Source organism: Sceloporus occidentalis, unplaced genomic scaffold (assembly GCF_023333645.1).
Source record: "Sceloporus occidentalis isolate IW3139 unplaced genomic scaffold, rSceOcc1.0.p SCAF_1, whole genome shotgun sequence".
Taxonomy (NCBI): Eukaryota; Metazoa; Chordata; class Lepidosauria; order Squamata; family Phrynosomatidae; genus Sceloporus; species Sceloporus occidentalis.
This window is the reverse complement of record NW_028316981.1, coordinates 216,562,500-216,585,294: the sequence shown is the minus strand read 5'-3', so window position 1 is coordinate 216,585,294 and position 22,795 is coordinate 216,562,500. Positions and strand designations below refer to the sequence as shown.

Here is a 22,795-nt window from a genome sequence, read left to right as displayed (position 1 = left end):
AATAAAAATAAAATAATAGAAATAATAATAAATAGTAAATATAATAATAAAATAATATAAATAATAAATATAATAATAGATATAATGAGTTATAAATATTATTATTATTATTAATAATAATAATATGATGATGATGATGATGATGATGATGATGATGATGATAAAGAGAGGCTAGATGGCCATCTGTCAATGAGGATGCTTTGACTGAGAGTTCCTGCATGGCAGAAGGGGTTGGACTGGATGGCCCTTGGGGTCTCTTCCAACTCTACCAGTCCATGATGATGATGATGATGATGATGATGATATGTAGGTCTCTTGAAGCCGGGTTATTATGGCTGCAGTGCAGATGCGGCCACTGGGTGTCACTGGATGTCAGCAGCAACCATCCCTCCAGGCCCAGGCCCTCCTCTGAGGCCTCCTCCTCCTTCCCTCCTTTCTCTGGAGGAGGACAAAGTCTCCTTTCGCCCCAGTTCCCCTCCCTTGCTTCCCCATGGCCTTAATCCTAGTACCCCGCCGCCCTCTGCTCTCATTGCGAAGCTTCGTAGCCTCAGGAAGGAGAATGGCGGCCGCTGAGGCGAGGAGCAGCAGCAGCAAGAAGAAGAAGCGGGTGGACTTCTTCTACGACGTCCTCTCGCCCTATTCCTGGCTGGGCTTCGAGGTAACTCGCTCCTGCTAGGCGCCTGGCTTAACTGCCCTGGCTCAGTGCTAGGGAATCCTGGGAATTGTAGTTCGTTGTGGTGGCACCAGAGAAAGCAGAATTATGTCTCACGAAACTACACTTCCCAGGATTCCCTAGCATTGAGCCAGGGCAGATAAAGCAGTCTCAGACTGGATTACTTCTACAGTGTGTTTTGAACCTGTGTGTGTGTCATTGGCAGCCTTCCTCAGAGGCTGAGAGAGTGTGACGTCTTGCCCTTGGTCACCCACACAGTGGGTTCTTGTTGTTGTTGTTGTTGTTGTTATTATTATTATTTTTCAGTGGATTCGAACCCTGGTCTTGCAGAGTCGTCTTCTTCCACCATTCAGAACCACAGGCTGCCTCCACACTGCAGAAATCATCCAGTTTGAGACCGCTTTAACTGCCCTGGCTCAGTGCTAGGGAATCCTGGGAACTGTGGTTTTGTTTGACATTTAGCCTTCTATGTTACAGAGCTCTGGTGCCACAATGAACTACAGTTCCCACAATTCCCTGGCAGTTAAAGCAGTCTTGAACTGGATTATTTCTACAGTGTGTTTTGGACCTTAAGCTCTTCTGTCAAAGAGCTCTGGTGCCAAAAATAACCTTGGTGTTTATCACATTATGCTCTTAAAGAGCTACTATTCCAGTGTGACTCCTCTAGCAGCCTCCTGTTGCATGCTGGGATTGGCAGTTTTAAGGAGGGGTATTTAGAATTCTCAGGCAGAGAAGTTCAGCTCCTTAAAACTGCCAATCCCAGCATGCAACAGGAGGCTGCTAGAGGAGTCACACTGGAATAGTAGCTCTTTAAGAGCATAGTGTGATAAACATCTCTAGTTTCCCAGGTTTCTCTAGCATTGAGCCATAACAGTCAAAGCGGTGTCACACCGGGTTATTTCCTGCAATATGGATGCAGTCCTCCTTGTTGAATGGTTGTTGTGTGCCTTCAAGCCATTTCCACTAGTTTATGGCGACCCTGTTTTCTTGGCCAGTTTCTTCAGAGGCTGAGAGAGTGTGACTTCTTGCCCTAATGCAGTGGTTCTCAACCTTGGGATTCCCCCAGGCGCTTTAGACTTCATCTCCCAGAATCCCTGATCATTTGGGCAAGCTGGCTGAGACTTCTGGGAGTTGAAGTCCAAAACATTAGGTGACTGGGTTTTAAACATTGCCTAGGCTGGACTCGAACCCAGGTCTCTGGGGTTGCCTCCACACCGCAATGATAATCCAGTTTGACACCACTTTCACTGCCCTGGCTGAATGTTGTGTAATTTTTGGGATTTGTAGCATGTTGTAGCACTAGAGCAGAGCTCTTGCGAGGAGAGACGATGATGCTTGGTTAAAATGGAGGGCGATAGGAAAAGAGGAAGACTGCATGCCAGATGGAGAGAGTCAATCAGAGAAGCAGGGTGACCAGATGGCCTAACCACCAAGGAGGACAAAGGCACCTCAAAGGTAGGATGCTGAAGAAAAGTGGAGGACGTGACCACATAAAAGCTATGAAAACATCCATATAAAAGGAAATACACTCATCCCTCCATATTTGCAGATTTGATATTTGCGGATTTGATTATTCACGGATTTGATTAATAGGTTCTCTCTAGGAACATCTAGATCCTGCAGTGCAACACTGTGGTCAAGTTTAACTAAAAGTCGCACTGAAAGACCCAGAGATTCCTACAGAGGACGCTCTACTAGGCATTTGTAGCTCTTCCTGTGCAGTTCTATGGTCAGTGTCTGTCGGACGTTGACCACAGAGTTGCACTGGAGGACCTAAAGATTCCTAGAGAGGTGTCCTTTAAGGCGAAAACGTGTTTTTGTTATTTGTGGTTTTCCCATATTCACAGGGGTCTTGTGCTCCTAACCCTAGCGAATATGGATGGACAAGTGTACATGCCTCTTAGTCCTGGTCAAAATGGAGGACATTTTGAAATTCCTCCTGGACAGAAGGTTGAAATAGAGAACATGTCCTGGAAAAGGAGGACATTTGGTCACCCTGTGCAGCAGGAGCTGAGCTAGGAAGTTGAGGAGAAGGTGACTTGGAGGTCTCTCATTCAATAGGGTCACCATTGGTTGAGGTCCACTCAGAGGCAGTTAACAAAAGTGGGGATTTTGAGGACTTGCTACAGCATGAAACATTTGAGGGTTTGACTCACACAGCCATGGATACTCCGTTTCATTCTCATCCAATCCGTTTTCACCATTGACCCAACAGACGGTCAACACTGCAAGTTCTCTGAGCATCTTCAGTTGTCATTGAGGTTATGGAAAGAGGGATCCACAGGTTGGCATTCCTCAACTAAAGAATTTGTTGATTTTATTTTCTGTTGCTTTAACCTTTGCGAACCATGTTGTGTGCTGTCAAGTCATTTCAAGTCACAGGGTTTTCTTGGCAAATGTGTTCAGAGGGGGTTTGCCATGGCCATCCTCTGAGTGAGTGTGACTTGCCCAAAGTTACCCCGGTGGGTTTACATGGCCAAGCCGGGATTCAAACCCTAGTCTCCAGAGTTGTCGTCTAATGCGCCAACCAATATGCCACGCTGACTCACAGCTGAACCATAGGGTTCTTCCAACCTTGTTGTCTCCCTCTTGTGCATGAATGATAATGTTTGTCATATAAAAATATACACTTGTACTTTGGATTTTGGAAATAAAACAATGGAAGCTACACAGTGTGGCTTTGCTTATGTAATCTTTCTTCTTTATTGGCTTTTCAGGAGTCCAAAGAACAAGTGGCAGAGTTCATACATCGGGCTTTGTAGGTAGGGGCCTTCAGCAATTCCTGGCAGGCAGCACTGGTTCAATAGATATCTTAATGTTTTTTCCCACAGTAGAATTCTTTGGTGCTCCTGAGGGTTGTCTTTCATGGAAATAGCAGCAGAACACTGGCTCCTCACAGCACCATATCACCCTGCTGAACCCTACTGTAATGAATGAATGAATTAATTAATCTTATTTTTTAAATAGAGTTACAAGTTTGGTAGGTGAGGCTATCTTGATTTCAGAGTTACACAGTGCTACTCTTAGATGGATGGCCACATTTAAATATTTGGAGGGATTTCATATTGAGGATGGAACAAGTTTATTTTTTTACTGTTTCAGAGACTAGGATTTTTATTCAAAGTTTAAAAAACCCAAAGAAGGAGACGTCCCCATACTCCGAGAGAGTGTCTTCCACTGTCAAAAAGCTTTTACTATCAGGAAGTTCTTCCTAATGTTGAGGTGGAATATCTTTTCCTCTAGTTTGCATCCATCGCTCTGGGTCTTATTTGCTTGTTCAGCAAAAGTCATCCTCAATATTAACTCAAAATTTTGTGTAGTTTGGTTGGTCAGTAAAAGATATCACTGTTTTGTGAAGTCAAAGGCTTTCATGGCCGGCATCCATGGGTTTTTTGTGGGTCTTTCGGGCTATGTGTCCATGTTCTAAATCTAGAAGATTTTCTTTCTGACGTTTCGCCAGTATCTGTGGCTGGCATCTGAAAACCATATCACTGTTTTGTAGATTTGGGATGCTATTGTAGTTTGCTAACATGGCTACCCCGAATATGTTTCCTGAGTGTGATGATAGCACATTTTAGCGGCTATAGGGGATCCTAAAGTGGGATTCAACAGACTAGGGGTTTATTATTTGGAGTTTCTACCTCCAACAGAGGTAGAATTTTTTGAAAATTGTGACTACATTTGGAATGTTTTTCCAAAACAACACCTAAAATTTTCCTAATGCAAAAAGCATGGAGGCTTCTGTTGAGAGATTCAGTTATCTCTCTCTAACAACTGGGGCTGTGACCTCACAAAAGATGAGGACATCTGGGATCTCACAAGAAGTAAACTTTCTGTCTTGCTAATGAAATTCAAATTGTATCTCCTGGACTATAGAAGGCTTTGTTCCCAGTGCCACATGGCCAGAGGAATACAGCACATTTCTCTATATCTAAAACAAACATCTAGGTATAACAAACCACACTAAACTACAGATCTAACTAAAACTAACAAGCCTGCTCTGAAAAAAAGGTGTGGTTGTTAACTCCAAATCTGTCCACATGAATTATTTTTCTCATCATTGTAGGCTATCTGCCGATACCGTGACATCTGGAATATTGAGCTGCATTTACGGCCTGTTTTGCTTGCAGGGATAATGAAGGAGACTGGTAGGTACAACTCTGTACAGTTGGATTAAACTGAACACAAGGTGTTTTCCTGGATAGCGTGTTCCTATATATTTCCTTGGTTGCATGCATTCTTAGCCTGAGAAGACTCATTGAAGACGCCCATCTGCTTCTCCAGACAGTCTTTCTTCCTACTTTGTTTTGCTTTGCTTTTATTATTGCTTATTCTTAATTATCCAAAAATTAACCCAAAATCCATAAGCAGCATTACCTCTGACAATGACACTCTTAATATCGTCATCTTTTTTCTCCTGGTATGATTTTTAACATCTTTGCCTGATGAAGAAGTCAGTGAAGCTTTGACAGCTTGGATAAGGTATTTTATGCTTTGGAGTTAGCTAATAAAGGCACCCCTGTTTGTGGATTTTGGACTTTGTTGTATTTTGCTGCATGGCCAACACATCTACTCCTAAATATATTTGCTTTTTTTAAATTAACTGTATCATTTACTTTGACTATACTGTAAAGAATCATCCTCCCCTCAGTTTAAAGGAGTTTTATTTTTATTTTTATTTTTTTTAATAATCTTTATTAGAATTTTACAATTTAAAAAAACAGAGTATACTGTCACCACATTCTGTTATATCAACTATATCATTTCCATAACTCTGCACCCTTCAAACCTCCCCCCCTCCATTGCGATTCTTAATCTTCTGTTACCTTGCTTAGCTACATTATTTCTATTCCTCAACAGTGTTCGTTTCCGACCCCTTGTCTCTCAATTACCTCCATCTCTCTAGCTTGTCTATTTGAGATTATACATTTATCTTTCATCTTTCTGCTCATACACCAAGACGGTTTATTCCACCATCCCATTTCCATTTGCTTTCCCTTGTACCTATTTTTCCTTTATATATGATTTCTTCAGATTTATCCAGATTGGATCTTCCTCTTTCCATGCCTCATCTTTGAGTCTCATTGTCAATAAATCCATTTCAATCACCTCCAAACTTTTCTCTAGCCAAATGTCTATCCCCGGTACCTCTTCATTTCTCCAAAATTTTGCGAGTACAATTCTTGCTGATGTAACTAAATATAATAATGGTTTGATTTTTTCCTTACTTCCTTATTTTCTACTATATTCAATAAATACAATTCTGGTAATATCGGGAACTCCAATTGTATTATTTTAGATATTCTCTTATGTACTTCTATCCAGAATTTATGAATTTTGGGGCATGTCCACCACATATGATATAAGCTTCCAACACTTTTTCCACACTTCCAACAATTATTTTTGTACATTTTTGATAATCTACTTGGAGTTATATACCACCTGTATATCATTTTATAATAATTCTCTTTTATATCAGAACATAATGTGAATTTTAGGTCCTGTCCCCATGCTCTATCCCATGCCTCTAATTGAATATTTCTGCCTATATTTTGCGCCCATTGTATCATATTATGTTTTATTTGTTCCTGTTCTAATTCTACCTTTAATAGCAATTTATAAAATTTTGAGATTTTCTTTTTCCCTTTGTCTAATATAATCAAATCTAATTCTGTCTTTTTTGTGGTTATTCCAAATTGTTTTTATCTATTTTATATCTTTCTAATAATTGATAATATAAAAACAAGTTTAAGATAAGTCCTTCTCTGTTTAGCTCCTCTCTTGTTTTTAATATCAATTTTCCATCTGCCATTTTCAAAATATCTTTATATTTAAGCCAATCTTTTCCTTCTATTTTGCCTCTTTTTAATATCGCTTCATGTGGAGATGCCCAATCTGGTAGTTCCCTGTATAATTTTTCCTTGTAAATTATCCAGACTTGCCATAATGCTTTCCTTAATATGTGATCCTTAAATTCCTTATTTAATTCTACTTTACCCCACCACATATAAGCATGCCACCCGTATCTTAAATTAAAGCCCTCTAAATTTAACAATCTTTCGTCTTTCAATTCTATCCATGTACTAACCCATTCCAGACAGCTTGCATAAAAATATAATTTTAAATTTGAGATCCCTAGTCCTCCTCTATCTTTATCATCTGTCAATATTGTCCATTTTATTCTTGCTTTTCTTCTTACCCACACAATTTTTTTTAAATCCTTTTCCCATGTTGTAAAAATATTCTTGTTATAGATTATTGGTAAATTTTGGAACAAAAATAATATTTTAGGTAATACACACATTTTTATTATTGCTATTTTCCCCAATAATGATAATTGTAGTTTAGACCATTTTTCCATATTTCTTTTAATCTCTTGCCAACCTGATCTATAATTATTATTGAATAATTCACTGTTCTTTTTTGTAATATATATTCCTAAATACTTTACTTTTTTTTGAACCTTTATTCCTACTTTTTTTTGCAGACTATCTTGTTTATTTTTCGTCATGTTACTTGTAATCATTGCCGATTTTTCTTTATTTATTTTTAAACCCACATACTCTCCGAATTCATTAATTATTTTTAGAGTTTTATCTACATTTTCTAAAGGATTTTCCATAACTATCATCACATCATCTGCGTATGCTCTAATCCTAATTTCCTTTCCTTTAACTTTACATCCTTGTATTGATTCTTCTGTCCTTATTTTATTACATAATATTTCTAAACATGTTATAAACAATAATGGTGATAATGGGCACTCTTGTCTTGTTCCTTTGTTAATTTCACATTTTTGTTCTGATTCCATTGACTATTATTCTTGCTGATTGCTCTTTGTAAATTTCTTCTATCCACTTTACCATATTAATTCCTAAGTCCAATTTTTTAATTAATTTCAACATAAACTCCCAATTCAAATTATCGAATGCCTTTTCTGCATCTAAGAATATCATTGCTATTTCTTTACTTGGATTTTTTTTCATAATACTCAATTAAATCTATTATTATTCTTATATTTTGTTTAGCTTGTCTCCCAGGGAGGAATCCACATTGGTCTTCATTTATCCATTCTTTTAATACTGTTTTTAGTCTTTCCGCTAGGATTACTGTAAATAATTTGTAATCTGTATTTAATAATGATATAGGTCTATAATTTTGTGGGTATTTTAAGTCCTTTCCTTCTTTTGGTATGAGAATTATATTTGCTTCTTTCCATGTATCAGGTACCCCCTCTATTAATATATTATTAAATACTTTTTCTAAATGTTCCAATAGTTCTTCCTGAAATATTTTATAAAAATTTAGAGAAAATCCATCTGGTCCTGGGGCTTTCCCTTTTTTCCCCTTCTTTATCGCTTCCTTTATCTCATCCTTCGTTATCTTTTGGTTTATCTTCTCTCTAATTTCGTCATCTATTCTAATTTTTTCTGTTTCCTCTAGGTAATTTACAAGTTTTTCTGTCCTTATTTTATTACCCCTATTTCCCCCATATAAATCATTATAATACCTAAAAAAAATTTCTCTAATCTTAGTTTGCTCTGTTATTATTATTATTATTATTATTAACCTTTATTTATAAAGCACTGTAAATTTACACAGCGCTGTACATACAATCTTTTTAATTGAACGGTTCCCTGCCCTCAGGCTTACAATCTAAAAAGACACGACACAAAGGGAGTGGTGGTGGGGAAGGGGCCTCTCTAGTAGGATAATACATATAAAATACATAGCAAAACAAGAAATGATTCAATCAAACAGGCAACAAGAGAACATCAAATAGCAAGTGACAATTATGCAATGCCTGGGAATGCTGCCCTGAACAGGATGGTCTTCAACTCCATTTTGAAGTTGATTAAAGAAGTGATGGCTCTTGCTTGTGGGGGAAGAAGGTTCCAGGAGTGAGGGGCAGCGAGTGAAAAGGGGCGAATCTGAGATGGGGCAGAGGAAATCCTGGGCTGAGACAGCAGACCTTGACTACCAGAACGGAGGGCCCGAGTAGGAAGGTGAGGAGAAAGAAGGTCTGATAAGTAGGGAGGGGCCAGTCCATGGAGGGCTTTAAACGTGGACAGCAGGAGCTTATACTGAATGTGGAGAGGGAGGGGGAGCCAGTGAAGGGATGCCAACACAGGAGAGATGTGGTCAGAGCGGTGGGTGGAAGTGATAATGCGTGCAGCTGAATGCTGGACAGAGATTAAAGGACGGAGGTGAGAAAGAGGAAGCCCAGCCAGGAGGACGTTACAGTAATCAAGTCGTGAGACCACTAGGGCATGGACCAGGATCTTGGCAGTAGAGGCGGAGAGATAAGGTCAGATTTTAGCGATATTGTACAAAAAGAATCGACAAGCCTTGGCTGTGGTCTGGATCTGAGGGATACACGACAGAGAAGAGTCAAAGATAAAACCAAGACTGCGGGCTTGCTGGACTGGTTGAATAGAAATGTTGTCCACAGAGACAGAAAAGGTGTGTTGAAGGGTGGGCTTAGGAGGAAAGACAAGAAGCTCCGTCTTGGACATGTTGAGCTTCAAACGCCGATGGCGCATCCACTGCGAGACAGCTGTGAGGCAAGACGAGACTTGCTGTTCAAGCCTTGGAGAAAGGTCAGGGGCGGAAAGATACAACTGGGTGTCATCGGCATACAGATGGTAGGAAAAGCCAAAAGAGCTAATGAGTTTTCCTAAGGACAGTGTGTAGAGAGAAAACAGAAGGGGACCCAGAACAGAGCCCTGGAGAACTCCAACAGATAAGGGAACAGGAGAAGAAGTCTGACCACCTGCAACCAATGCAAAAGATCTGCCAGACAAGTAAGATCTAAATCAGTCGAGAACAGAGTCTGAGAACCCAAGGTCACCTTATGGTTTTCCATCATCTCTAATATCTGTCTTTCCTCTTTCATTTTTCTTACCTTAAATGCTAAAAATTTCCCTGCCTTATTTCCATATTCAAAAAAATCTCTGTTTTGCAAATTTCATCTTTTTTACTACTTCATCTGCCATTTTTATATTGAGTTGATTTCTTAGTGTCTTGATTTCCTTTTCTATCTTTTTATTATTGGGTTTTTTAATTTTTTCCTTTTCTTTTTCTTGTATTTTTTCCAATATTATCCTGATTTCCTCTTTTTTCAATCTATTTCTTTCTGATTTTTTCTTTATCAAGTGCCCCCTAATTACTGCTTTTGCTGTATCCCAAATTATTTTCATATTTGTATCTTTTTCTGTATTTTCTTTAAAAAAGAATTTCAATTGTTCCCGTGTCTCTTTTACAATTTTTTTATCTTTTAACAATGTATCCTCTAATCTCCACCTGAAATCCATTTCTTTTTGTATTAACTCCAACCAGATTTGATTGTGATCTGAATTCTTATTTATTCTGATTTTTGTTTCTTTAATGTTTTCCAAAAGTTCTTTTGAGATTATAAACATATCGATTCTTGACGCTGAATTGTGTGGATGTGAGAAAAAGGTGTAATCTTGACTTTTTCCATTTTTATATCTCCATGCATCTGCTAATGAAATGGTTTCTAATAAATCAAAAAAAGTTTGGGGTAATTTCCCTTGTTTGTCCCTTATTTTTATTTTATTTTTTTGATGATCTTCTATCACTTTGTGGATCTACTACCCCATTCCAATCTCCCATTAATATATGCGAATCATAATTTAATTTTTTTATTTCTTTATGTAGTTTTTTATAAAATTTTGCTTTGTTTTCAGTGGGCCCATATATACCTAATACTAAAGTTCTTTTCCCATTTACTATCATTTCTAATCCTACATATCTTCCTTCTTTATCATTCATTACCTCAGTCACCGGGATTTTATTTTTAACATAAATTGCTACTCCATTCTTTTTTTCCCCACCAGCAGATATATGTACCTCACCTAATTTTGAATTTTTCAGATATTTTTCTTCTTTCCTTTTTATTCTAGTTTCCTGAATACTACATACGTCCCATTTTTGCTTTTCTAATTCATGAAAAATTATTTTTCTTTTGTACGCCGAGTTCATTCCTTTTATGTTCCAAGAAAGAAACCTCATTATTGTTACTTCTTATGTTCCTTCTAATTCTTTGTTTCCTACTTCTTCCTCCTTCTCCCAATCTTTCTTCCACTCAATTAACAGTTCAGTATTCTCTTTCATTAACTTGGCTTCTCCATCCCACTCTAAATCCACTCCGCCGACAGCTCCCAACAGTTGTAGATCTTCCCCGGGATCATTCCCTTTTTCCAGGTCAATCTGTCCTTCTTCTTGTTCCTTTTCCTTCTGTTGATTCTTCTTTTTTCCCTGCTCTTTCTCTTTTCTCATCTGTTCTTCTTTCATCTTTTCTTCTTCTTTCATCCATCTGTTGTAGAACACTTTCGCGTTTTCTATAGAGTCTATTTTATAGAATCTTTGTCTCCATGTAAAGGATATTCCTTCTATTGGTTCCCATCTGTATCTTATGTTTTTTTCCTGTAATATTCTTGTTAAGTTCGCGTAGTCTCTTCTTCGTCGTAGTATCTCACCTGGGATATCTTTAAAAACTTTACTCTCCACTCCATCTATTGTTATTTTTTTCGCATAGCTTTCTTGTATGACTTTATCTTTAATCTGTTCTCTCATGAAGTACACCACAATATCCCTGGGTAAATTCTGGTTTCTTGCTGCAGCTGAATTAATCCGAAATATCTTGTCTACATCAAGGTCCAAATATTCTGGCGTGCAGTCAACCAATTTTGCAAGTACTGGTATTACTTTTTTGTATAGGTTTTCATTATATTTCTCTTTCAATCCTCTAATTTTTATGCATTTCCTTCTGTCCTTCAAGTCTCTCAATTTATTTTGTTCCTTCTCTTGCCTCTGTATTATAGTTAATTCCTGTGTTGTCCTCTCAAGCTCCTCTGTTTTAACCTCGAGTTTAGTTGTCTTTCCTGCATCCCTTTTTATTGTATCTTTTAATTCATCTATCTCTCTCTTAAAATCTTGTCTTAATTCGTCTCTTGAGTCCTTAATTTCTTGTCTTATGTTGGTTTCAATTTTTTGAATGGCTTCTAATATTTTCCAATTTGGGTCAACTGTCTTTAATTCTACCGATGGTCTTCTTGGCAAGTTCTCTTTTGTTTCTGCTTGTTGCATCATCTTCCTTTCCTTTTCCTTTTCACTTCCTCTTGTTACTATTGTTCTTTCTGTTTTCTCCATTTTATTTGTAATTTCTATAATTATTCTCTCCAACCGCTAAGTGGCGCTATCCAGCTTTTAGCGTCTCCCTTTCAGTTCAGTCTTTCTCTTGCCACCTCTTTGTTGTACTTCCTTATTTCTATCCTGTAATTAGACCTCCCGTTGTCTTGGTGTCACTGCTCTTCCAAGTTTCTTTCTTTAGGTTTACTAGCTGCTTTTCTTGCCTCTCCTCTTTGTCAGTCTTCTATGCCTTCTCTTCCTTTCCTCAACTTCCTGTTCTACATGTGGCCCCCGACCTTGAAAACGCTGAGTCAAGCCACCATTCCAACCGCGCCGCCCCTTACAGTTTACCCAGGTACTCTTTAAGTCCCAGTTCCTTTATCTCCCTCTTTTACTTATCTCTGTCCACACTTTTCCTTCTCTTTGTCACCACCGTCTGCTTCTCCTCCTCGTCCGCCGCCGTCTACTTCACTTCCTCGTCAGTCGTCGTCTTTCTCTTCCTTGTCCGTCGCCGTCTACTTCTCCTCCTTGTCCACCTCCGTCTACTTCTCCTGCTTGTCTACTGCCGTCTGCTTCTCCTCCTTGTCCACCTCCGTCTACTTCTCCTCCTTGTCCACCTCCGTCTACTTCTCCTCCTTGTCCACCTCCGTCTACTTCTCCTCCTTGTCCACCTCCATCTACTTCTCCTCCTTGTCCACCTCCGTCTACTTCTCCTCCTTGTCCACTTCCGTCTACTTCTCCTCCTTGTCCACCTCCGTCTACTTCTCCTGCTTGTCTACTGCCGTCTGCTTCTCCTCCTCATCCGTCACCATCCACCTCTTCCTCTATCCCCAGATCCACCTCTCCTTCTACTTCTACCAATTCCAAATTTACAGGTCACCTTCTTCGGTTTACTTTTTCTTGATCCTTTTTATTCCTTTTAATCCGTCTTTCTTTTCTTCCAACTTATCCTATTTCTTTTATCTTCTATCCTTCCAAACTCGCCGTTCTACACACACCTTTACCCTCCACTCTCCTTTTCACCGGTCTAGTTATTAATGACCGCCTTGTTAGTTTTGCTTGGCGATTTGGAGACAGGAAAACCTTTAGTCCTATAATCTCAATTTATCCCACCTCTCCTTTCCTTTACTTCCTTTAATCCTCCAACAAGGTCTTCCCAGTGGGGATCTTCCCTCAATTCGGCAACAGTCTCTTTTCAAATTCTTTTAGCTTCCCCCCCCCAAAAGCCGGCTCGGCGAGGCTTGGCTTTCACCCCTGTTTGCGGTTGCGGTCTGCTCTCGTCTTCCAGCAATTTTGCCCGAATTAGAGGGTTTACGTACCCAATTTCAGGCTCAAGAGCTGTGGGAAGACCCCGCGAGCCCACCTGGGTCTCCTTTAACGGGGGGAGCACTTTCCCTTTCCTAAGAAAAACCGCAAACGGAACAGCAAATCCACCTGCTATCGTGGATTGCTGTTAATGCTTCGCCATCTTGGCCGAAAGTCCTGTTTAAGGGAGTTTTATAACGCCTTACAAAGCCAAATATTGTTGCCAACTCTTTAAAACAAAAAGAACAAAATTCCTTTGATCACCAACCACTTGGGTGGCAAATAGAAGGGACTGCCATAATTTGCCACCTTGAATCCCATTTTGAGAAAAAGGCAGGATATAAATCCAATAAATAAATAAATAAATAAATAAATAAATTTATTTTCTGTCTTCTGAAAATCTGGTTTTGCTGCCCTGTCTGAATGGGACCCAGGGTGATTATCTTGCTTGCCTCGGTGAAGGAAAGAGAGATAATAGCATGTAGTATTTGTCTCAGAAAGCTTCTTCTCCAATAATGATCTCACCCCTTTTTAACAGGTAACAGGCCCCCAGCAATGCTGCCCAAGAGAGGAGAATACATGACAAAGGATCTTATGCGGATGGCAAAGTTCTTTCAAGTGCCATTGCAATTACCAAAGGATTTCATGGGGTCTGTTATTGTGAAGGGTAAGGAAAGAATCAGCACTGGAAATAACTGCATGGAGCATCCCTGGCAAGGAGGAATACCCAAGTAAATCACTCCTGTGACAAGGTCACCCAACTTCTGTTTAAAGACCTCCAAGGAAGGAAAGTCCACCACCCTCCAAGGCAGTGTAATCCACAGATATTTAGGTGGAATCTCTTTTCTTGTAATTTGAATCCACTGATTCATACTCTAGTCTCTGGAGCAGCAGAAAAATAGCTCACTCTATCATCTACATTACATCTTTTCAAATATCTAAAGATAGCTATCATGTCTCTTCTTGCTATTCTCCTGTACAACCTGAATTTGAACAACTCCCTATGTTATTTCTTATAGGACTAGGCTTCTATACCTTTTAATCAGTGGTTCCCAAACTTTGGTCCTCAAGATGTTTTGAACTTCCAAACTTCCAGAAGCCACAGCTATATTTCAGACAAAAGCTGAAATATATGAGATCATATATCCTATAATACATTTAATTTAGCTTTGAAATCTGCTAATTTAAAATTCTTCAGTAGCTCAAGAGGTTTCACATCCAAATATAACATTGCCCTCTTTACCATAAATAACATCTATATGAAGTAGAAGCAAAGAGCTTTATGATGCTCTTTATGATGCTCTGCTGAGCTGTCTATTACCAGAGTTGCAATTCATTCTTCAATGTGGGCTGAAGTGTTTGTGTCATACTACTTATCTTATAGTAAGTTGCTTGAGGATTGTAATTGGAATACCCAACACGATAAATGTTTCTTAAGAACTCAGGAATACTTATATACTCATATATAGATCTAGAAATTTTAGTCAAAATTTAGTTGAAAACCACCTCTAAGTATTCCTTATCTAAGAAAAGCCTGTGAAGTTCATGGTGTTGCCATAAGTTGACAGGCGACATGAAGGCACATAAACATAGGGATTATAGCTTTGCCCTACACCTCTGGAGACCAGGGTCTGAGTCCCTACTTGGCCATGGAAACCCTCAGGGTGACTTTGGGAGAGTCAAACACTCAGCCTCAGAGGAAGGCAAAGTCAAATCCCTTCTGAACAAATCTTGCTAAGAAAATCCCATGATAGGTTCCCCTTAGGAACACCGTAGATAAAAAATGACTTGAAGGCACACAACAGCAACAGATTACAGCCAGTACCTGTTGGTGCACTGTGCTAAAAGGGTCCCTTTTTCCAGAATCACATGGTGGTAATGAAGGAAGGCAGACAAATCTGCTGGCTTCCAGTGGTCTGTTCCTCCAGTGCTTATGTCCTTCACACATACAGTATTTGGCCTCAGCCTTTCTCCTCCTGCTGTCAGTGACTCTGTTGCCAAACAGTTTAAAGAACATGCACTCCCACAAGCATGCTTGTACATGCCCATGCACGTGTATTGATGCTTTGCAGCAGTATGGTACTTTTCCTGTTGATATTTGCACAGGTGCTGTGAAGATATTTGTGCAGTTGATATTTATCCTGTTGATATTTGTTGGATCTGATAGTCTTATCTCTTTTTACCAAATACAGGTAGTCTATCTGCCATGCGTTTTATCACAGCTGTGGATTTAACACAACCTCAGTTTGTGGAATCTGTGTCTAGAGAACTTTGGATGCGCATTTGGTCTCGAGTAAGTATCCATTTTATTTTCCCATACAATTATTTCTTCAGAATATTCAGGAAAAAATATATTTATTTGTACTCCACTTCCCCCTCATAATTGGGACTCAAAGCGGCTTACAATCTAAAAACACAGTATAATTTAAAAGCTACAAAAGTGACAATTAAAATGGAATTAAACTATTACAATATTAAAACAGATCGTTTGTTTTAAAACGGATTACCATTAAAAGAGAGAAAAGCACTTTAAAAGCATTTAAAATATTCACTTTAAAATAATACAACATCCCTAAGCTGTTCTTTAAAAGCTTTCTGTTTTAAATAACTGTCTGAATAGGTAGGTCTTAGCCTGGTGGCAGAAGGACAATGAAGAGGAGGCCATTCTGGTCTCCCTGGGAAGGGAGTTCCAGAGTCAAGGAGCAGACATGGAAAAAGTTTATTTTTATTTATTTATTTAATTAATTAATTAAAAGGTCCTCTTCTCTCGTGTCCCCACCAATCATGCTTGCAATGGTGGTGGGACTGAGAGAAGGGCCTCTCCTGAAGATCTCAGAGCCCAGGGGGTTCATACAGGGAGATACAGTCTGTTAAATAGCCTAGACCTGAGCCATATAGGGCTTTATAGATCATAACTGGCACTTTGAATTGTGCCCAGAAACAAACTGGCAGCCAGCTAAAATGGCCTAGGTTGGGCTTGCATAATGATCACTCACTATACCATCTATACCACGGTATGGAAGCCCACCAAGGACTTAATAATTAACTGCCTTTATTGTCCTCCCAAAATTGGAAATTCAGATTGTTGCGGTCATTGGGCAGAGCTGAGTGCATGGCTGAGGGACTTTGTTCAGCTTTGCAGGATACAAGTTGTATAGGTCTAACTTGGGTAAAAGTAAATAAGTAAAAGTCTTCCTGCCAATAAAATGTAGAATTTTATGGAAATAATCTTCGTGGAAATCTAAAGTGCCAGACTGCTTTTCTTCACTTCTACGTAGCCAGTGCAGAAATAGACTAGGTTAAGAAATCAATTTCTTAATAGAGGATTGAATTGGGCGGCCCTTCAAACTCTGATTCAATGATTCTGTGAAAACTTGCATATTTGGCTTCCACCTCTCTTCAGGCAAATTAAATGGGATCATCCCTGTTAGATTTGTTTGGGGGCATTTTTCTTACTCATCCGTGAAGCCAGATAGTTGTATTCACATTTAAATGCTTAGCATTGTTGGTCTCTTGTCCTAGAGCATTTGTAATCAGTTGCTTTACTTCATCTCTCTCCAGGATGAAGACATTACCCAGCCAGCAAACATTTTGGCAGTAAGTTTATTCTTATCTTTTTCTCTTACTATCTTTCCACATAAGAAGTTGGCAGCATGAACTTTTGTAGACTTCAGTCTACTTCCTCAGATGTTTTTGGTGGAGTGGAGGACAGGGACACACACACACACACACACACACACATATGCCATAGGTATGTGAGACTGTCAGTTCAGATTCAAAATCTTTTGGGTATGGAAAAAATAGCAACTCCAGTTTTAACAGTGGTAGTTTGTGGACAAAGACATAGCCATTGGATATTGAAATGAGATGGCAAGACCAGTTTGGCCTTGGAAACTAGCCTGCAGGTGGAGAGAATAGATGAATCTAGGATGCCCCCATGAGGATAGGGGTCAGATAGTGTTGAAATGTGTGTAGTGAGCCAGGAGGCCATTGTCCCCATTCAATCCATTGCTGAGAGACTGTAGTGTATGGATTAATTCAAATTCTGCTGTTTCACTTTCCAATCTACCTGTGTAGTTCTTTTGTTCAAGGACTGCTGTTCTGAGGTCTGACATGAAATGCCCAGGGAGATGATAATGTTCTGCCACAGGTTTTTGTGTATTCCCATTCCTAACATCTGATTTATGTCCACTTATCCTCTGGCTCAGGGACTGGCCTGTTTGCCCGATGTAGAGTGCTGATGGGCATTGATGAAGTAGTGTAGCATAGATAATACTGGAGATGAGCATGAAGGTCCCCCTAATATCTTCACTTGCTCATCTTCCAATGTGATCGAAGAAAAAAGCACTGAATATTACTATCAGATAGTATCACTTTCTGCCAGACTTTATGTGAGTTCTCCGTACACAGGTAATCTTGCCAAAGTCCCTATGGTATCTACAGTCTAGTTTCCAAAAGTGCTGTGTAATTTTCAATTTAGATAGAGAAGTCTTGTAATTGGCAGTGGAGGTGTGTCTTGGGTGGAGTGGGAAGGGCTGGCGGCGTTCCATCCCAGGTTCAGTTCTCTGCATTTTTCATGAGGAAGCCTAATCCTCTAGAGAGCAAATGTTTGTCAGAGCAAGAAATTGCAGGGCTATACTGACCAAGAGTCAGACTCTAGGAAAAAGCAGCTTTGTGTCTAAAAAAGCATGCATTATGCATAATTTTAATATAATAAAAATACAAACATTGCAGGTGTTTACTTTTACTGCATGTGTTCTGGATGTTTGGGTTTTAAAATCTCTCTTACTTTGGAAAAACAAAATGTGTGCTATGAATTCTGCCATTACAACAAGAAGAATACAGACTGTCTTCATACTGAAAATCCAAAAATAGGCTATTCCATCAGTGTTCATGCAGCTTGTCTGTGGTACAGCCCATTACCTTTACAGCCTTTCTCTCATGCCTACATTCTGTTCAGGTATGTTAGCATCATGACACTCTTTCAAAGTATACTTGCTTACTTGCTGTTCTCTCCTTTAAATTCTCCTAGGTGGGCTGCAATCCTATCAGTATTGAAAGACTCTTTACTCAGGTTAAACTTGGCTATGTCAGCTATCTGTTTTCTTTTTTCTCAGGCTGCAGGGAAAGCAGGATTGCCCTCAGACCAAGCTCAGAAGCTTCTGGAAATGAGCAGCACACCTGAAGTGAAGAATCGTCTGAAAGCAACAACAGATGAAGTCTTGGGATATGGGGTGAGACACACTTCAAGCCTATTCTTGGTGAACAAAGACCTTTTCAAGGAGTGTGTTGTGGGGTAGTGAGGATACAAAAAAAAAGCCTGTTAAAATCCTAATTGTATTCAGATTGGCCAGTGATCAAGATCTGGAGCAAAGTAGTGGATTTTTAATCCCAGGCAAAGCAGGCCTCTTGGCTTCTACTTAGATATCCTCCTGATTGTTCACAATGGTCACTGGTGATATGTTGCAGCCAGTTTCCTTACTGATAACATTAGGCAGCTCATGAACGGAGAAGAGACAAATCAGGGGAAACAAGTAGGTGAATACCTGGTAAATCTGTCATATCTTTTCCCATCACAGAGCTAGTTCTCTCCATTCTCTCTCTCTCTCTCACTCACTTACATAGGTACACATGTAAGTGATTGTTCAGCATGTGATTACTTTTGCTGAAGACGTAAATGGTTCCTATTGAAAGGGATTATGTTTAAATTTGTAGGGGATGATTTGAAAGTTCTGTATGCGATGGCCCATTTGTAGACAAACCATAATTATTACAGTCCATGGCAATCATGAACTGAACCACAACTAGAGGTTACATAAAAAGTGCTGAGTTTATTTAACTTTTTTTTTTAAAACCCATCATGCTCCTATCTTTTTAAAGAAAAGCAATGAGAATTACATGTTCATCTACCCAACCTGGGAGTTACCTTGCAGATTTGAACTCTTCAGGTTCATGTCCAATTCACCAGACTGGGTAATGAAGTACAGCCTTCTTTCTTGTGTTTCCCCATTTAGGCATTTGGGATGCCATGTTCTGTTACCTATGTTGATGACCAGCCTCAGCTTCTCTTTGGTTCAGATCGTTTAGAATTACTGGCAAGTCTCTTGGGTGAGTGTTCTTAATGCCACATATAAGTGTTCTTAACTGTCACATATCAGTTAGCAGCCTTTCAGGTTCTTAATTGAACAAACATGCTACACGGAAGGTTTGGGCCCCTTGCATATACTTAAACATACATACAACCATTCTGAGCAACTCATGTTTAACAAATTACTGAGTTCCCTGCTATTTGCCCCCCAGCTGTATGTGTGTGTGCCTTAAAATCATCTGCCAACTTATGGCGACACCGTGAATTTCATAGGTTTTTATTTGGCAAGAAATACTCAGAGGTGATTTTGCCAGTTCCTTCCTCTGAAATGAGGCACCTTATATTTGTTGAGGGTCTCCTATCTGGGTACTAACCAGAGCCGACCCTGCTTAGCTTCCAAGATCATCTGGAATCTGGTGCCTTTGGGGTATTTTGACTTGCTCCCTATCTAGGGACCCCTTATTGAGGACAGATTAGCATGGGTTCATTTTACATTGTTTTAAATGTGTCCCAATGTTTCTGTTCCATAGGAATTTATCTAGACAGTTTTCTAATTCAATTATAGTATTCATTGACCCTGCCACCAATTTAAGCTGTTATTTTGATATATTTGTTATATCTTGCCCTTATGCTAAGGACCTTTGGGAGAGCATGGCCAGGGCTATATGTACACAGTACTAAAAAGGAGAAAAGAAAAGAGAGAAATCCTGAGTCCAGTCAATCAAAATTCTGCACCAAGATTCTGCACCAAATATGCCATTTTTGCATAATTCATTCCAATATTGTTATACTGAAGCTCTCATATAGGAAGTGGAGTTTTGAGTAAAGTGATGGACCTTTTCTCTGCCCATTGCATATTTGTTGCAACCAGCCTCTTCCACTCCCGTTTCTCTCCCCACTCCACACAGAGGTCTCTAGATATGTCTCTGCAAGAGTGACCATGACTGGAACTCCATTGAATGAGGAGCAACTTGTAGTGGGTAAATTTGGAATATAGAGCTTTCTCTCTGCCAAATTGTTTGCTCCTTGAAGCAGATTTTCTTTTTATTTATTTTAAGTGATGGGTGTTCATCACTAGCTTAATAGCTATTCCATTGCTGGAGAACATTTGGCTCTCTCCTCATTGCCATGTTGAGTGTTATCTGGTAAGATCTATAGGTTAAAACATCTGGTAGTCAAAGGATAAGGATGAAAGTTTCCCCAGATTTGCTTTGTTCAGCTCATTTTCAGTGGAAGTATCAAGTCTGTGGCATTAGACTAGAAGCAAGCTCTGAAAATACCAAGGATATCTTGTCACAAGTGTATGTTTAAGTGTAAGGGGAGTTGCATTGTATTTTAGTATTGTATTTTAGTGTTTTGTAATATTGGAATAGTTACTTTATTCTGTAACTGTAAAATGCCATGTACATGGATGGTGCTATAGAAACAAACAAGGGTGAGGATGTTGATGCTGATGTGAGACTCATATGGGTCCAGTTAGAGCTCAAACATCTGACTTCAGCAAACTCAAATTTTTCCATTCCCTGGATATACTTGAATGAGGCAGCTGAAACAATGTGACTGGGGCTAGTCCCCTGCCCACAGGTATTTAATGCAGGTGAGAACATTCACCTGAGCTGGACTACTTAGCAGTTAGCTATTATCTTGTTATTACTTTTTTCTTTTCACAGGAAGAATTATTTCCCACATACACATGTATGTCCACATACTGCTTAATTATTCAGTACTATTGTTTTCATTTTAATGAATATTAGTCCTGAAGGAGATGACATGCAGTCTGTTACTGATGAGTGGTGGTGGTGCTCCTGCCTCCAGCAGCTGAAATTCAGTCACTGCTCATTTGTGTCTGAGGAAGATCCATAGAATCATGGAGCTGGAAGAGACCTCAAGGATCATCCAGTCCAATCTCATTCTTCCATCAGGAAAATACAATCAGAGCACCCCTGACAGATGCCATCTGGCCTCTGTTTAACTATCTCCAAAGAAGGAGACTTCAGCACCCACCAATTCCCCTGTCAAACTTACTGTCAGGAAGTTCTTCCTAATGTTTAGGTGGAATTTCTTATTCATACAACCAGTTGCTAAGGAGGAGTAGGAGTTGCTCCCAGATGCCTTCCATGTCCACCACAGGTGGAAAAGAATTTCCCAGAGAAGCAGAATGGCTGAGCTCTTACTGAGGAATTCCACGTCTGTTTATCGTGAGGTAGTAAACTTGTTTTGCAGAAATACTACTGTGAGTGCATACTCCATTGACTGAATACTCCTTCCTATCAAAAGAAATGGCATGTCAGGGGAAAGTTCTAGTAGCCTCATCTTAACAATATTTCTCTGTGCAGGGAATGTACTTTTGTTCAGATGTTTGGTCATGTGAACTGCTAACTGCAGGTTAAAGGCCAATAGTGGAGGCATAGCTTGACTGATCGTGGTATTTAGGTGTCTCTCTGGATTTTTAAAATTTTGGGAAGTTCTAGTGGTGAAATCTGCTTGAATCTAATAACACATAGAGCAAGGATGGGACATGCAGTCTTCCAGATATTGCTGGACTGCATCTCCATCATACCTAGCTACACAACCAGTGTGAGGCATGATGGAAGGTGCAGTATCTGGAGAGCCACACATTTCCTATCTCTACCATGTAGGATGGGAATGTGAACACCATTAAAAGTGACTCATTTTCCACAGGTGCTTTTAACTTAATGTATGCATTTAAATTGTTACTCATTAAAGCTGTTCTTGCCTTCTAAATCTAATTTGCACTCTTGGTGCTAATTCATTTTGCAGGAGAGAAATGGCATGGGCCTGTTCCCGGATCTTCTAAACTCTAAGCTATAAGAGTTCTGAGGAGAAACAACAGGACATCAGAGCAACGTATAGCTTTAGGGAATTTCTGTGTTGCCAGGTTCCACAAAGTCAACTCAGGAGGACTGTTGGAGAAGCATCTTTTAAGTCTGGAACAGGGAATCATGAGACAACACCGAGCTAGGTATCACAGCAATTGCCTCTACGTGCAGTTAGGGTTTATGCACAGTGGTGTGCATCCCTTGACTTGTAGCACCTTGCAATATAATGTGGATCAGTGTGAATCAGAAATGTGCCTTAACAGAGACATTAATTAATGCACTTCACTTCTTTTGTCATCTGTTTCTTTCTTTTGGTTGTCTATATAATTCTGTTATCCATTCCTTCCTTTGTCCTGTAAATGCAGCTGAATGAATAAGAGTCACTGTCGCAACTGTAACCATGACTATATAAATTTGGTTGTAATAATTGTTAAAGATGGTGCGAGTTCCTGAAATACCTAATAGTCTCTGTGTGAGAATACTTGTGCTAGAGGCATAATTACCAGAATGTAAGGTATGAACTACCCATTAGTTTTTCTGGACTGGCAAGAATTTGGAGAGGGTTGTGGGCTGTGAGGGGTTGGCTAAATGGATTTCATGCGTAGGGCTCCTTCATTTCCCAATCAGCAGTGTGGATCTATTTTTCTCATGGACAAAAAAGATGGAAGAAGTGGGGAAAAACAGAAGTCTTACAAAGGGACACAATATCTGGACCACCTCAAACATTTCAAGTTC

At 39.5% G+C, this 22,795-nt stretch overlaps 1 protein-coding gene across 2 annotated transcripts; it reads left to right on the top strand.

Annotated features, from left to right (window-relative positions):
* Nucleotides 1–399: 399 nt before the first annotated feature.
* Nucleotides 400–22,515, top strand: LOC149323401 (glutathione S-transferase kappa 1-like). Of its 2 annotated transcripts, none has more exons than XM_089488899.1 (8): nt 400–658; nt 4,740–4,821; nt 13,671–13,799; nt 15,325–15,425; nt 16,694–16,729; nt 18,250–18,366; nt 19,147–19,240; nt 22,002–22,515. In XM_089488899.1, exons 1-8 carry the CDS (start codon nt 491–493, stop codon nt 22,043–22,045), a joined length of 771 nt encoding a protein of 256 aa, XP_089345025.1. In that variant the 5' UTR covers nt 400–490; the 3' UTR covers nt 22,046–22,515. The 2 variants fall into 2 exon arrangements, with proteins under 2 accessions (XP_089345025.1, XP_089345026.1); XM_089488900.1 differs by lacking the exon at nt 400–658 and adding an exon at nt 3,415–3,435.
* Nucleotides 22,516–22,795: the final 280 nt, after the last annotated feature.

What these genes read in the sequence shown, in the direction of transcription:
- LOC149323401 (XM_089488899.1), top strand. Translation starts at nt 491, where the DNA reads ATGGCCTTAATCCTAGTACCCCGCCGCCCTCTGCTCTCATTGCGAAGC. An exon ending in GGGGTCTGTTATTGTGAAGG is followed by an intron (nt 13,800 to 15,324) that starts GTAAGGAAAGAA and finishes TACCAAATACAG; the next exon opens with GTAGTCTATCTGCCATGCGT. An exon ending in AGCCAGCAAACATTTTGGCA is followed by an intron (nt 16,730 to 18,249) that starts GTAAGTTTATTC and finishes CTTTTTTCTCAG; the next exon opens with GCTGCAGGGAAAGCAGGATT.